The sequence below is a fragment of the Pteronotus mesoamericanus genome, unplaced genomic scaffold, assembly GCF_021234165.1.
Source record: "Pteronotus mesoamericanus isolate MK-2021 breed Mesoamerican mustached bat unplaced genomic scaffold, CSHL_Meso_final scaffold_167, whole genome shotgun sequence".
Taxonomy (NCBI): domain Eukaryota; kingdom Metazoa; phylum Chordata; class Mammalia; order Chiroptera; family Mormoopidae; genus Pteronotus; species Pteronotus mesoamericanus.
Window position 1 is genome coordinate 1,374,837 of NW_026555308.1, and position 12,064 is coordinate 1,386,900.

At 53.1% G+C, this 12,064-nt stretch overlaps 1 protein-coding gene across 6 annotated transcripts in view; it reads right to left on the reverse strand.

Annotated features, from left to right (window-relative positions):
- Positions 1-2,014: 2,014 nt before the first annotated feature.
- ABCA3 (ATP binding cassette subfamily A member 3) overlaps positions 2,015-12,064 on the reverse strand; it is a 49,871-nt gene continuing 39,821 nt past the window's right edge. For all 6 annotated transcript variants that reach the window (XM_054589434.1, XM_054589438.1, XM_054589433.1 and 3 more), the window contains 11 exons: positions 10,700-10,904; positions 10,118-10,337; positions 9,671-9,829; positions 8,322-8,494; positions 7,356-7,484; positions 7,059-7,253; positions 5,091-5,278; positions 4,496-4,666; positions 4,037-4,227; positions 3,807-3,880; positions 2,015-3,343 (listed from right to left, as the gene is read on the reverse strand). In XM_054589434.1, coding sequence (XP_054445409.1) covers positions 3,212-3,343; positions 3,807-3,880; positions 4,037-4,227; positions 4,496-4,666; positions 5,091-5,278; positions 7,059-7,253; positions 7,356-7,484; positions 8,322-8,494; positions 9,671-9,829; positions 10,118-10,337; positions 10,700-10,904 — 1,837 coding nt within the window. In that variant the 3' untranslated portion in view covers positions 2,015-3,211. The remainder of the gene's footprint in view (positions 3,344-3,806; positions 3,881-4,036; positions 4,228-4,495; positions 4,667-5,090; positions 5,279-7,058; positions 7,254-7,355; positions 7,485-8,321; positions 8,495-9,670; positions 9,830-10,117; positions 10,338-10,699; positions 10,905-12,064) is intronic.

Here is a 12,064-nt window from a genome sequence, read left to right on the forward strand (position 1 = left end):
AGTGGACGACAAAGGCATACATAAAGGGATCACCTTGAGAATGCCAGCCTGCCTGCTACAGTTGTGGCAGAGACTGCAGTTCTGTCCTGGTGTCTCGGTTTTGTCTGTGTCCCAGCTCCTTGTATCTCCTGTAGCCGTGTGCCTGCGATCTGGGCAGAAGTGGACCGACAGCTGCCAAGAGCTGTGCTGCCTTGCTCCTCTTCTGCTTTCAGATGATGCCATCTGGAAGCCTCAGCAGCCCTTGAACTCTGAGAGGTGACCTTGAGAAGGGAGGCCTGCACCTGGATGGAGCAGGCAGATGGGGCATGGACTCCCTGAGACCTTGGTGGTGACAATGTCTGGACTGCCTTCTCTGGACTTCCTACTGTCAGAGCAGTAAACTCTTGTTTTTTCTAAACCACTGTAATCTGGAATTTTCTGATGTGCTCAGCAAACCTGTTGCAGTCTTCACTCTGCAGGAGCTGTTCTTGTGGCCTGGGGGGTGGGATCCCCTTGACCTGTGACCTACTACCCGGCAGCCCTTCCCCACAGTGAAGGCAGTGGAGAGGCTTGGCTGCCCCCAAGTAGGGTCTCCACACCCTCCCCACATGGCTGCCCTTCACCCTTGTCGGAGCCCTCTCTAAGTCCTGGGTGCATCTGTCAGGCTAAAGGACAATTCCTATGTCCACTATTTCAATTGAGCTACACCACTGGACGGGACGGGACTTTTCTAGGCCTTGGCTCTTAGCCCTGACCTGGGTGTCTGCCCCTGGGGAGCCCTTGGCCAGGCCATACAGGGCAGAGAAGGCATGACCTTGTCTCCTGGGTCTCCTAACTGCTGCTCGGGGCAGGGCAAAAGTGGAATCCCCATGGAGGGCTCTGCCTGCCAGATATGAGTTGTTTGGGACCAGCATCTCTAGGGACCATCTGGGCCTAAAGGTCTAGAAGAGAATGAGATAGGAATGGAGGATGTATGACACAGGCTGACTCTTTTTGCTGGGGGGTGGTGGCGGAGGTCCACAGCTCCTTTCCACACCCCTCCACTGGGCTTCGAGCTGCCACAGCTCAAACCAGCTATGGCAGCATGATGTACATGTGTTTTCTTAGGCCCCACTCCTGCTCCTCTCGTAAACTCGGCTTCGTGCTGGGTTTCCAGCAGCCTTGCAGATGACTCAGGGACACACTGGACTCTAACAGCAGTGCTCCCTCCTGTTGCTCCTGGGGTCCCTTCTAAATGCCTCTCCTGTAGTTGCCCAGGTTCCATGCTTGGGTGCAACTGTGGGCTCCTCTCACTGACAGTCTTCTGGGCTCTGCTTGACTGCGCTGTGTGCTTGCCCCTCTGGTTCCCACTGCTGCAGCCTCAGCTGTGCCTGCCTCATCCTTTCCACAGCTGCCAGGTCATCTTCCTGAGAAGGATTCTGTGATCATGACAGGCCCCGCTTTCATCCTGCCAGTCTCATTCACACTAATCTCTCCACCTCACCTTCCACTAATGAACCCATCTCTCCCTGAACTGATGCAGTCTGAGGTCATGTGTGTACTTGACGTACGCCGTTCCTTCGGTCCTAAAACACCTTTCCTCACATTCTTCTTTTGTGGCATCAAGAGAGAAAAATGACAAATTTCTAACATGTGGGCTTAAAAACAGCCCAGGAAGCCCTGCAGTACGGCGGTCAAGCATGCCAGGTGGCCAGGTGGTGCTGGCCTCTGCCCTCCTCTCACGACCCAACAAACCCAACACGGGTGCAGCAACCACAGCTCCTGCCAGTTAACCTCAGGCCCACCTATAAGAAGATGTTTTCTGTTGGGCAACATTTACCCAACCATCCCTAAGTTTATTTTTTATAATATGGAACTAAATGATGATAGTTTGAAGAATTTTAAAGGGAATAAAAGAGCTACTGGCAACTATTTGCAGTGTTTATAAACTTTGAGAAACTGATAAAAATGCAAATTTGAAACTGACCCAAATGAGTCAAAGTGATGAAAACAAGTCTTCTAAAACTATAAATTCTAAGGGAATGTAAAAGGCACAGAGATTCAAATCATGGAAATTTAGAAAACTAAGAAATAAATAGTACATAAATAAAAAGGGAGCTGAGGCTGAAGAAGAATCTTCTGGAAAATGGCTTAAAGCCCATGAGTGACCCTGGAGCCAGAGAGGCCTCCCTCCCACTCAGGTTTGCACCCTCCTACACCAACCCGACACCTCTCTCCTCACTGTAGACAAGTATCTGTCAGCTGTCTATATAACCTGATTTTGCATTTGCGCTTTTGGCTTATTCTTTCACCTCATGACAGTGAGTTCTGTAAGTTTACTGCATACTAGGGAAAATGAGCTCTTGGCTTTTGTTTGTCTGAAACTTGACACAGAAGGCTTGTGTTAGGACCGGGGGTGAGTTACTGGGCTCGTGACCCCCATCTTGTATGTGACTTACAGACTGTGGTCATATTCCCTTCCAGCCTTTATTTTCTGGACACTGAGTCACCATGTGTTCAGTGCATCCTCCATAGATGGCTGCTCAGTCCCCAAGTGGCCTCCTGGTTGGTGGATTGTCAGAGGCCAGGGTCTGGAATAGAGGATTGCTTTCCCTTCCTGCACTGGCAGACTCTGGAAGATGCTGGTGGGATGGCACCAAGTGAAGGGTCAGCTCTGCCTGGCATAGTGTCCACACTCTGAGGAGCATGGACTCTCAGGATGCCCCCGACTACTGGAAGCCAAGACCTCAGCACCTAATCACAGCTGACATCTCCCTCATGGATGACAACAGGTGACCTTTCTGTCCATTCTGTGCAGGCTGGTGAGCTCTGCTGCCAACTGTCCTGCCGATTTCCTGTTTCACACCCACACAAGCTCCATGCCACGTGTCATCACAGAGATGTCACTGAGTACTCTCCTCGTAATGTTGTAGGGAAAGTCACTCCTTGGGTCAGCAGTTGCTTCCTGGACAGCTCTCCTCAAAGACCCTGCAGCTTGCCTAAACAAACTGCTGGACCCGCTCTTGGTTGGGATCTTGAGTTCTGGGAATGGGGTTCAGCAACCACCTTAGATGTGGATGTTCGCATGCTGATTCCTGGCGTGAAGGCACCAATACACGCAGTCCATATTGTGCCTTGATTTTCATATCCATCATAGAAAACAGTGATTAGAAATAAATGTGCAGGATAAGATGAACTTGGAGGGAGAGGATGTCCACCTGTGCTCCCACTCATCCCACCTCTGCCAGGCTCGTCACGGCCCCTCATCCTCGGCAGGTGGCTGCAGGTGGGCAAAGCTCAGGAAGACTTGCTCCAGCGAGATCTGGCTCACAGAGTAGTCATCCACGCCATACTTCTCCTTGGCCTTTTCCAGGATACCAAAGACCTTCGGGAAGCAGACAAGCTGCTGTTAATAAGATCGGGGTCCAGCTCCTTGGCTGGCTTGGAGTCCTCTGGACATTAGGAGTGGTATAGCCCCAATGATCCTACCCCTGCCCAGTCCAGCCCAGCCCCTAGAGTACACACAGGGAGTTGGCCTTATAGGGTAAGCCAAGGTTCCAGGGGGAGGAGGGAGGTTGTGCCTGGTGAGCAGGCAGGGGACTGGGCTTCCTCCTGACTCTTAACTCAGAGTATGACCTTAGGCAAGCCCTGTTCCCTCTCTGAGCCAGTTTCCTCTTTTGTATCAATTTCTTTTCCAACTCAAATATTTCAGGTATAAACCCCCCAAACCTAGTAGATATTAGGGTGAGTGTTGAACATAAACTACAAATGATTCCTCCTTGGAAAGAGCCTGGAAACACCACAGAAGGAATGATCGCTGGAGGGAACTTCCCCAGCCCCGTGCTCACCTTCGCCCAGCTGAGGTCATCACCAGGTAGGTGGTAATGGACCATCCCTTGGTGCTCATCTTCCAGGACGCTGCCTGAACAAGAGAGAGACCATGTCCTCATGAAAGCTGGGCTGGAGGGCCAGGGGAAGGTGGCCTGGGCCCACAGAATTGCAGCCCTCATCCTAGGGGTCAGGAATGTGGGACTTGGTAGGGGCAAGGGTCAGATGCCTTCTGTGCAGTGTCATGTACCTGGGAAGGTCAGGTCCACAAATGCCTTGAATTCCTGCAGCGCCCCCTGCTGCCCGTCGCTCCTGACCTTGGCCCGCAGGGAGTAGCCGCTGCCAAACTTGCTCTTGAGGTGCTGCGGGCTGCCCAGGCACTTGAACTGACCCTGCACCATGATGGCCAGCCGGGTGCACAAGGCCTCACATTCCTCCATGCTGGGGAGAGGAGGTAGAGGCCTGACACAGGGCTGGGGTATGCTGACACCCACCCTCCATGTGCAGGTGCGAAGGTGCCGACACCCAGATCAGACTGTTCCCGATTCCCATGATCAGAGTGTGGCCCATGTGCTACAGCCTGGGGATTCTCCTCACAGGTTCTGTACCAGCTGATGTCAGGTCTTTCTCCACCGAGCCCCTCCCACCCCGTCCCTCGCACTGTCCCCATCCTGGCTCATCCATCGACCCACAGAGACCCCAGATCTACCTATGGGAGGTGATGACAATGGCCTTGCCAGATTCACGTGCCCTCGCCACAGTGTCCCAGAGCAGGCGCCGGGCCACGGGGTCCATGCCAGTGGATGGCTCATCCAGGAAGATGACCGTAGGCTCTCCAAGCAGGGCAATGCCAGTGCTTAGCTTCCGTTTGTTGCCACCGCTGGGGGCAGAAGAGGTGCAGGAGGGGGGGCAAAGCTGATTATTAACATGACATACACAGGTCCCAACATATGACAGGGCCCAGTGACTGTAGAGCACCCCAGGGGAAAAAGAATGAGGGAGTGTGCCTGGAAACCCTCCACCTCAGAGAGCTGGAGGCCCCAGAGCAAGCTGTGCCCAGGGGGTCAGTCCCTGCCCCAACATGGGGCAGTAACACCATCTGTCTGTACATAAGGGGGGTCCTGACATCACTTGAGGTTGGCCTTACCTCTAGGAAGTGGGAACCAACAGGTCAACCTCTCTCATCTGGGAGCTCCGGCTCCCAAGCTGTGTGGTTGTCTAGGGTAAGGGAGACCCTGATTCCATCTTGGGAAGACCCATGGGTCAAGTCAGGGGGGAGGGGAGGGGCTGAGGCACAGGTGCACCTGTAAGTCCTGACCAGCTTGTTGGCATGCGGCTCCAGAAGCAGGCCCCGGAGTGTGTTCTCCACACAGGCACTGATATGGCGCTCGGGGATGCCACGAAGCCGGGCATACATGACCAACGTCTCCCGGCCCGTCATGTGGTCCAGCAGGGCATCAAACTGGGGGCAGTAGCCAATCCGCTGTCGTACCTTGGGTTGGAACACAGCCAGGGAAGTAACAGGTGAGAGGGAGGCTCCTCTGGGTTTTTCTCAGCCAATTTGTCCATGGTGGTCTATCTGCCAGTGCACAGGCCCTGGGACTGGCCACAGCCAAATCTTGCCAAGTAGCACTTCAGTGGGGACACGGGAGGTAGGTAGGCTGGTTCAGGGAGGCTACAAGTAGCCACACTGCCCCATAATGAGAGGAGAGGTCAGAGATGGGCCAGAGCCTTGTCCACTATGGGCAGTGTGGGAGCAGGTTGGTAAAAGAAAGCATCGATTTATACAAAGTGATCACTACATGCAAATACCTGCTGGTGTATCATCCGCTTATTCATTCATCAGATGTTTAACAAACATCTAATGTGTGCTAGGACTTTTCTCTCTCCTTCCTTTAATGAAAGAGAGGTTTGGTGGCAACACTTTTGGGATGGGGCATCCCCTGGTCAGATGGCCACACCCATCAGAGCCAGGGGGCCACGTGGCCACTGCCATCTCCCCCCTACTCTCAGCACCTGGCTGGGGGCAGATGAGCCTAAAGTCTGTGGATTCCAAAGATGGGGTTTCTTTTCTTTACTCTCCTTGTGGTTCTTGTGCTTCCAGCATTTGTGTCTAATTGATCTGGGAAAATTCTTAGCTATTACCTTGTCAGTGATTTTCTTTCCCTCATTTTTGTCCTTTCCTCCTGGAGCCCAGATTAAATGTATTTAGGACTTCTCATCCTTTCCTCCATTTTCTAGATCACATACATAATTTTCTTTTGCTTACATATATTTTCAGTCTCATTTTCTTTAAACACAGTAAACACAACTGTTTTATAATCTGGGTCTGGCAATCGCAAATCTAAAGTGGTGGGCTTGTTTCCCCTGCAGGGCCTGCCAGGCTGTAGGTTCTAGTCACAGGGACTGCCTTGTTTGTTTTTGGCTTGTACACTGCTCATGGGCCTTGAAACACTAATTGGGGTGTTCTTCAAAGCCTAGGATGAAGGCCTTCCCTCCAGAGAGGTTGTGTTCTGTGGTCTAGTCCCTGCTGCCAGTCCAGGAGATGAGGTCACTCCCAGGTACAGGCTCTTCATTTGTTTGCCTGCTCTGCTCAGCACACAGAGAACCTTGCAGGCAATCTCCAGAGGTAGGGGAGCAGGAGATTGGCCTGGGTCATTCTTACCTTGAGAGGCGGACTTTGGGGTCCAGCCCCATGTGGGGAAAGTCTCCTATTATACCCCTACCATAGAGGTGCTGGGCCCTTGTTTCTGCCCTCTTCACTCAGCAAGGCCCCTAAACCCACACCCATTACCTAGAACATAGTGGCCCTCTGTGTCTCTCAGGGCTCCTGGATTTCAGCCTGAGTTCCTCACTATGCTGTGTGCTCTTCCATGTTTTACTGACATCGTTTGTCATTGGTGTTTTATCTGCTTCTCGTGCTTGGTGGGATGGCTGGTCTGAAGAGCCCAGGGGATCATTATTGTAAATCTATGTGCACAGACTAGAGAGAGCCTGTTCTTTTGAGCAGGGCAGCGTACTGTGAACGCCGTGCCACACCAGGTCCAGAGAAATGGCTTCCCTGGGAGGGGCCCAGTCTCAGCCCTCCAGCCAGGCCTGGGCCCTTCCAGCCAAGGGGGTCCTTATCTCCTTGTCTTTTTTCCCCTCCCTATCACTGGCTTTGCTCTGCCCTAGGTTAGTGCCTCATCCTGCTGTCTATTTCCTGAGTCAGAGATGAATTGCATCCCTGCCTTCAGGGTGTCCCCTCTTATCGCCTTCCTAGCAGCACCCACCTTCCCGATGTCTGAGCTGATGCTGTAGCCTCCAACAAAGGCGTCCCCAGAAGTGATACTCTCCTCACCGGTCAGCATTTTGAAAGTGGTGGTTTTCCCAGCTCCATTGAAACCCAACAGCCCGAAGCACTCCCCTTTATGGACTGCAAGGGAGATCTTGTCCACGGCAAAGAGGGGTGCCCGCTGCTCATATACCTGCAAGGTTCCAGGGAAGAATCACAATGGAGAGACTGGGAGCCAGCTTCTGAGCAGCCAGGCATTGGGGGCAGACCTGGGGCCTGTGGAGTGTAGCCTTACCTTGCAGAGCTCCTTGATGATCAGAGGGGTGTCCAGTGGGGAGTCCAGGCTTGGGGCCAGGATTCGGTTCCTCTCGTCTACCACGTCCTGGTCCTCAGGAAGTACTGATGGCCGGGTGTACATTGCCATCTAATTGTTCCGGAAAAAGACCGCAAGGGGTGAGCTCCAGTCCTAGGGGTCCTTTTCTATGAGAGAAGGGGCTGAGGTCTCTGAGACACCTCATCCAGTCTAGACCATGTGTGCAGGCTCAGGCCTTTCACAGGGAGAGCTGGGCGGATCGGGGCCATAGGGTTGAAATTAACACCAAGCAGATACAAACTCTCTGAGGAACAAGGACAGTGCAAGATTCATGGAGAAAATCGGGAAACTCCACTGAGGGATGTGAGATTTTAATGATAATTTATTATTTATGTTGTCCCAATTTTTTCTCTTTGCCTCCCCCCCCACGCAGGCACCCCCCCCACTCCCTCAGGCAATCCCTGCACTGTTGTCCATGTCCATGTCCATATATGCATGTCGGGTCCTGCATAGATGCTCTTTGGCTACTCTATTCCCTATGCTGTACTTTACATCCCCATGACTATTCTGTAATTGCCAATTTGTACTTCTTAAGGGGATGTGAGATTTTAATACATGGGTAGAAACTCCTCTTCTTAGAGAAGTCCTGGTATTTTAGAGAAGCCAATTTGCCCTGGCTTAATCTGGGAGTCTAGTGTGGTCTCAGCAGGTTTTGTTTGTGGAATGGGATGTGTGTGACAAACATGACTATGCCAGGCGGCACCGGCTCTGCTGAGACCAAGGGCCGCAGGGCCCCAGGGGGACTACGACTCTCTTCCAGGCTGCAAGCCCTGTGCTGCACGTACACTCTGGCCATTGCTGGGTGCTGAGCCCTCCCTGGGTGCTGGCCCGAGGAAGCCTGGCCTTAGTAGGAGACCTGCCCGGTACAGAACTGCAGGAGCTACTCACCAGCTCCCGCCTCCTCCGGAAGGCACAGATGCAGGTCTTCAGCCTCCACAGCAGGTCTGTCTCAATGAGGAAGAGCAGGGTGAGGTAGGCAAACCCTGAGGCAGCCATGGAGGTCACGAACCTGCCGACCCCTGGGGCGCTCCACGCATAGAAGTTCTCCTGGTACTGGATGTCTGTGTGGGTAAGGGAGAGGCTACTGCATCCGTGTCCCCTTTTGCCCTTCCTCCCCGGCTGGGGAGCCAGGCCGAGTCCCTCTCTCTAGGCCCACTAGGCTCCTGCACGCCAGCCTTCTGTTTGGAGGTTGTGAAGGTACCGGTTTAATTCATCTTCTAAGGGTGCATCCCATGTTTGTCTCTGCCACACAAGGGTCCTAAACACCTCCTGCATTTGGGGGCAGTTTCACCTTGCAAGAAACAACTATGGCAAGTTACCGAGTCATGCCCTCACTCACACATACACTTACTTCCTCACTTGGGGACTGCACTGGGTCTCTGCCCACCAGTCAGTCCTATGAAGTATGTGGTAGAAACAAAGACTGAGCCTGCCAGAGGGATGCACAGGGCTCTGCAGTCATGACAGCTAAGCTGCCTGCTAAAGACTGTTCCAAGCACAGAAAGGGTGTGTGGTGGGATGAACTGTGGCTCCCAGAAAGACATCCATATCTTAACTCCCCATACCCGTGAATGATCTTACTTAGAAATAGGGTTTTTGCAGATGTAATTAGCTAAGGGTCTTAAAGTAAGATCCTGGATTTAGGGTGGGCCCTAAATCCAATGACAAATGTTTTTGCAAGAGAAAAGAGAGGCAGGCTTGAGATACAAAGACACATGGAGAAGACCATGTAAAGAGAGAGATGGAGACTGGAGTGACGCTGTCCCACGAACCAAGGCACGTCCAGGAGCCAGTGAAAGCTAGGAGGGTGGTGGGAATAGGAGGGATCAGGTGGGAGCTGGTCAGGGAAGCAGGGGACTGCCCTGTATGTGTGGGTGCTGCAGAAGCGGTGAGGGGTGCCCAGCCCAGGTGATGGTGGGGCTAGGCGTGGGAGAGCCCCCTCAAGAGAGGGGACACTTAGGCTGATCTTACAGAGATTTAGGGGTCAGTCAGGCAGGGAGGAGGAAGCACACATCATTCCGGGGGCAGGATAGTGAGCATATAACTTCTGCAGACCCTCTTCATACTTACACCTGGGGTGTCCCAGTTCTGGGACCAGGGACCTGCCTTGACACACCATGGCCCTGAGCCCCCCCTCAGAGGAGCCCCTTCGCATGAACAAGGCTCCTGGGGATGCCCTGGCTGGTCTTGGGAAGAGAGTCAATAAAATAGGCTGCCTGTGGGAGCCTGACACTCACTGTATTTTTTGCAGTAGTGGGTGGCCACCTCAGAGGAGGTGCAGTACCTCCTGGTCTCGTAGTTCTCATAGAAGCTGCTGACCGCCATCCCCAGGCAGTGGTTGGGCAGCACTAGAAATATGCGGTCCAGGGTTCTAGAAAGTTCTTCCAATTTTACCGCTGTGGGGAGAAGGCACAGACCTGTGAGCGCAGGAGGACACACCACACCTGCCCCCAAGGACAGATCAAATCAGGGAAAGAAGGTTCCTGATATTCCCTATACGGTGTGTGCAGGTCAGGGTATCCAGCTGGCTCTGATGAAATTTCAAGAGGGAGGTACTGTCGGAGCATGGCCTGGCCCAGTGCCTGCCCTGGTCGCCCCCCGACCCCCCGCACCCTCACACTGGAGCAGAGAGCTCCATGGGTGCCCAGGCCGTGGGGAGTAAGGGCCAGTCTCCAGGCTCCCACCTGGGATGCGCATGATGGTAACCATGAGGAAGGTGGCGATGCCTGATAGGATGTTGAATATGGTGAGCCTCGTGTAGGCAGTGGCCGCCCCCGAGAAAAAGAAGGTCATCAGATACATGAGGGGTATGATGGCCCAGCCGTAGAGCATGAGCAGCAGCAGGGTGTCAGCCACGTGGCCATCCCGTGTGAAGGCATGTACATCAAAGGCTTTGAACACCACCTGCAGCAGCACAGAGAGGGTGGTTGGTATGCAGAGCCACAAAGGGGCCCGGGCCCATCAGCCCCGCAGGCTGAGTTATCTCGCATGGTGGCTTTCAGCCCTGGGATCTTCCCTCATGAGGTTCCCCCTTCTCCCCTTTACTGACAGAGTTCTCACCAGGGTACCTGGCTCCAGGCCCCTGCCTACTAACAGGGGGCTGGAAGCTGGGGCATGAAAACCAATGAGGAGGGCTGCCTGGCATTCCCAACTGTCCTCCTGGAATCAGGCCTGAGCTACCGACAGGGACCCCCAGGCTGGGTTTAGTCTGCACAGGGGCCCCAGGACATGCAGGGAAGGGTCCCAGCACTAGCCGCGGCCCTCACCAGCAGCAGCAGAGTGGGGATGAGAAAGGAGATGAGGTCCCACAGCAGAGCTGAGAGCCAGAAAGTGGCCACGTGGACTCCGCTCACAAACTGGACATGCTTGGCCTGGACAGCCCTCTCACTGACAGCCAGGATGGAAAATGTGCTGGCCAAGAATGCCATGGCGAAGAGCAAGTTGAGGGCGATGTCAAATCCCTTCCGGCCCCTGTGGGAGGTTGGGGAGACAGGGCGGTCAGGAATAGAGCACCGTGCTTCTGGGCAGCTGGGGGATTGGGTCCTTGGTCACTACTATTCAAAGTATGTGAGGCAGTGGCCCAGCCACTAAAGGGAGTTATGAGAGAATGCCAGAGCTGGAGGGCGCCCTCTCAGCACCAGGAAAATCTGCCCCTCTCAAGAATAGCTCCTCCTCTGGATTTCCTGTCCCCAGTGATGGCAGTGCCACTCTCCCAGTTGCCTTCAATCTGTCTCCTGTTCCACCCACTCCCCACAGACACTTAGGTATCACTCTGTCTTTCCCACATCTGAGAACCCTCTGCCTACTGTCTCTGTTCTGTCTTCGTCAGACCGCCATCTTTGGGTGCCTGTATCACTGCAGCAGCTCAGATTTCCCTCCCCCATCAAGTGCATTCTACATTCGGTTGCCAGCAATACCTTCTCCAAACTGGCTTTGATGGCATTACTCTGTTGCTTAAAAACCTCCTGATCATTTCAACAAGCAGCACTGGGACCACTGGATATTAACTGACCCAAAAAGGGAAGGCACTACTGACACCCACTGCCACATGGATGAATCTTGAAAGTGACCGAAGATAGTCATGAAAGGCCACAGATATGATTCCATTTATATGAGATGTCCAAAATGAGCAAATCCATGAAGACAGAAAGTAGATTAGTGGCTGCTAGGAGATGGAGACAGGAATGGAGAGTGACACAGCAGTCACAGGGTATATTTTTGGGATGATAAAACATTCAATAAAATTATATTGTGGCGTAACAGACACATGAAAAGATGCTCAACATCCCTGATCACCAGGGAGATGCAAATCAAAGCCACATGAGATATCCCCTCACTTCTGTTAGAATGCCTATTATCAAAAAGATAAGAAATAACTGTTGGTGAGAACGTGGATTAGAGGGAACATTGGTGCACTGTTGGTGGAAATGTAAATTGGTGCAGCCATTATGCAAAACAGTGTGAAGTGTCATTAAAAAATTAAAAATAGAACTACCACCCTGGCCAGGGGGCTCAATTGCTGGAGCACTGTCCCATACACCAAAAAGTGCAGGTTCGATCCCATGTCAGGGCATATACCTAGGCTGTGGGATTGGGTCCCTGGTGGGGGAGCGTACAGGAGGCAACTAATC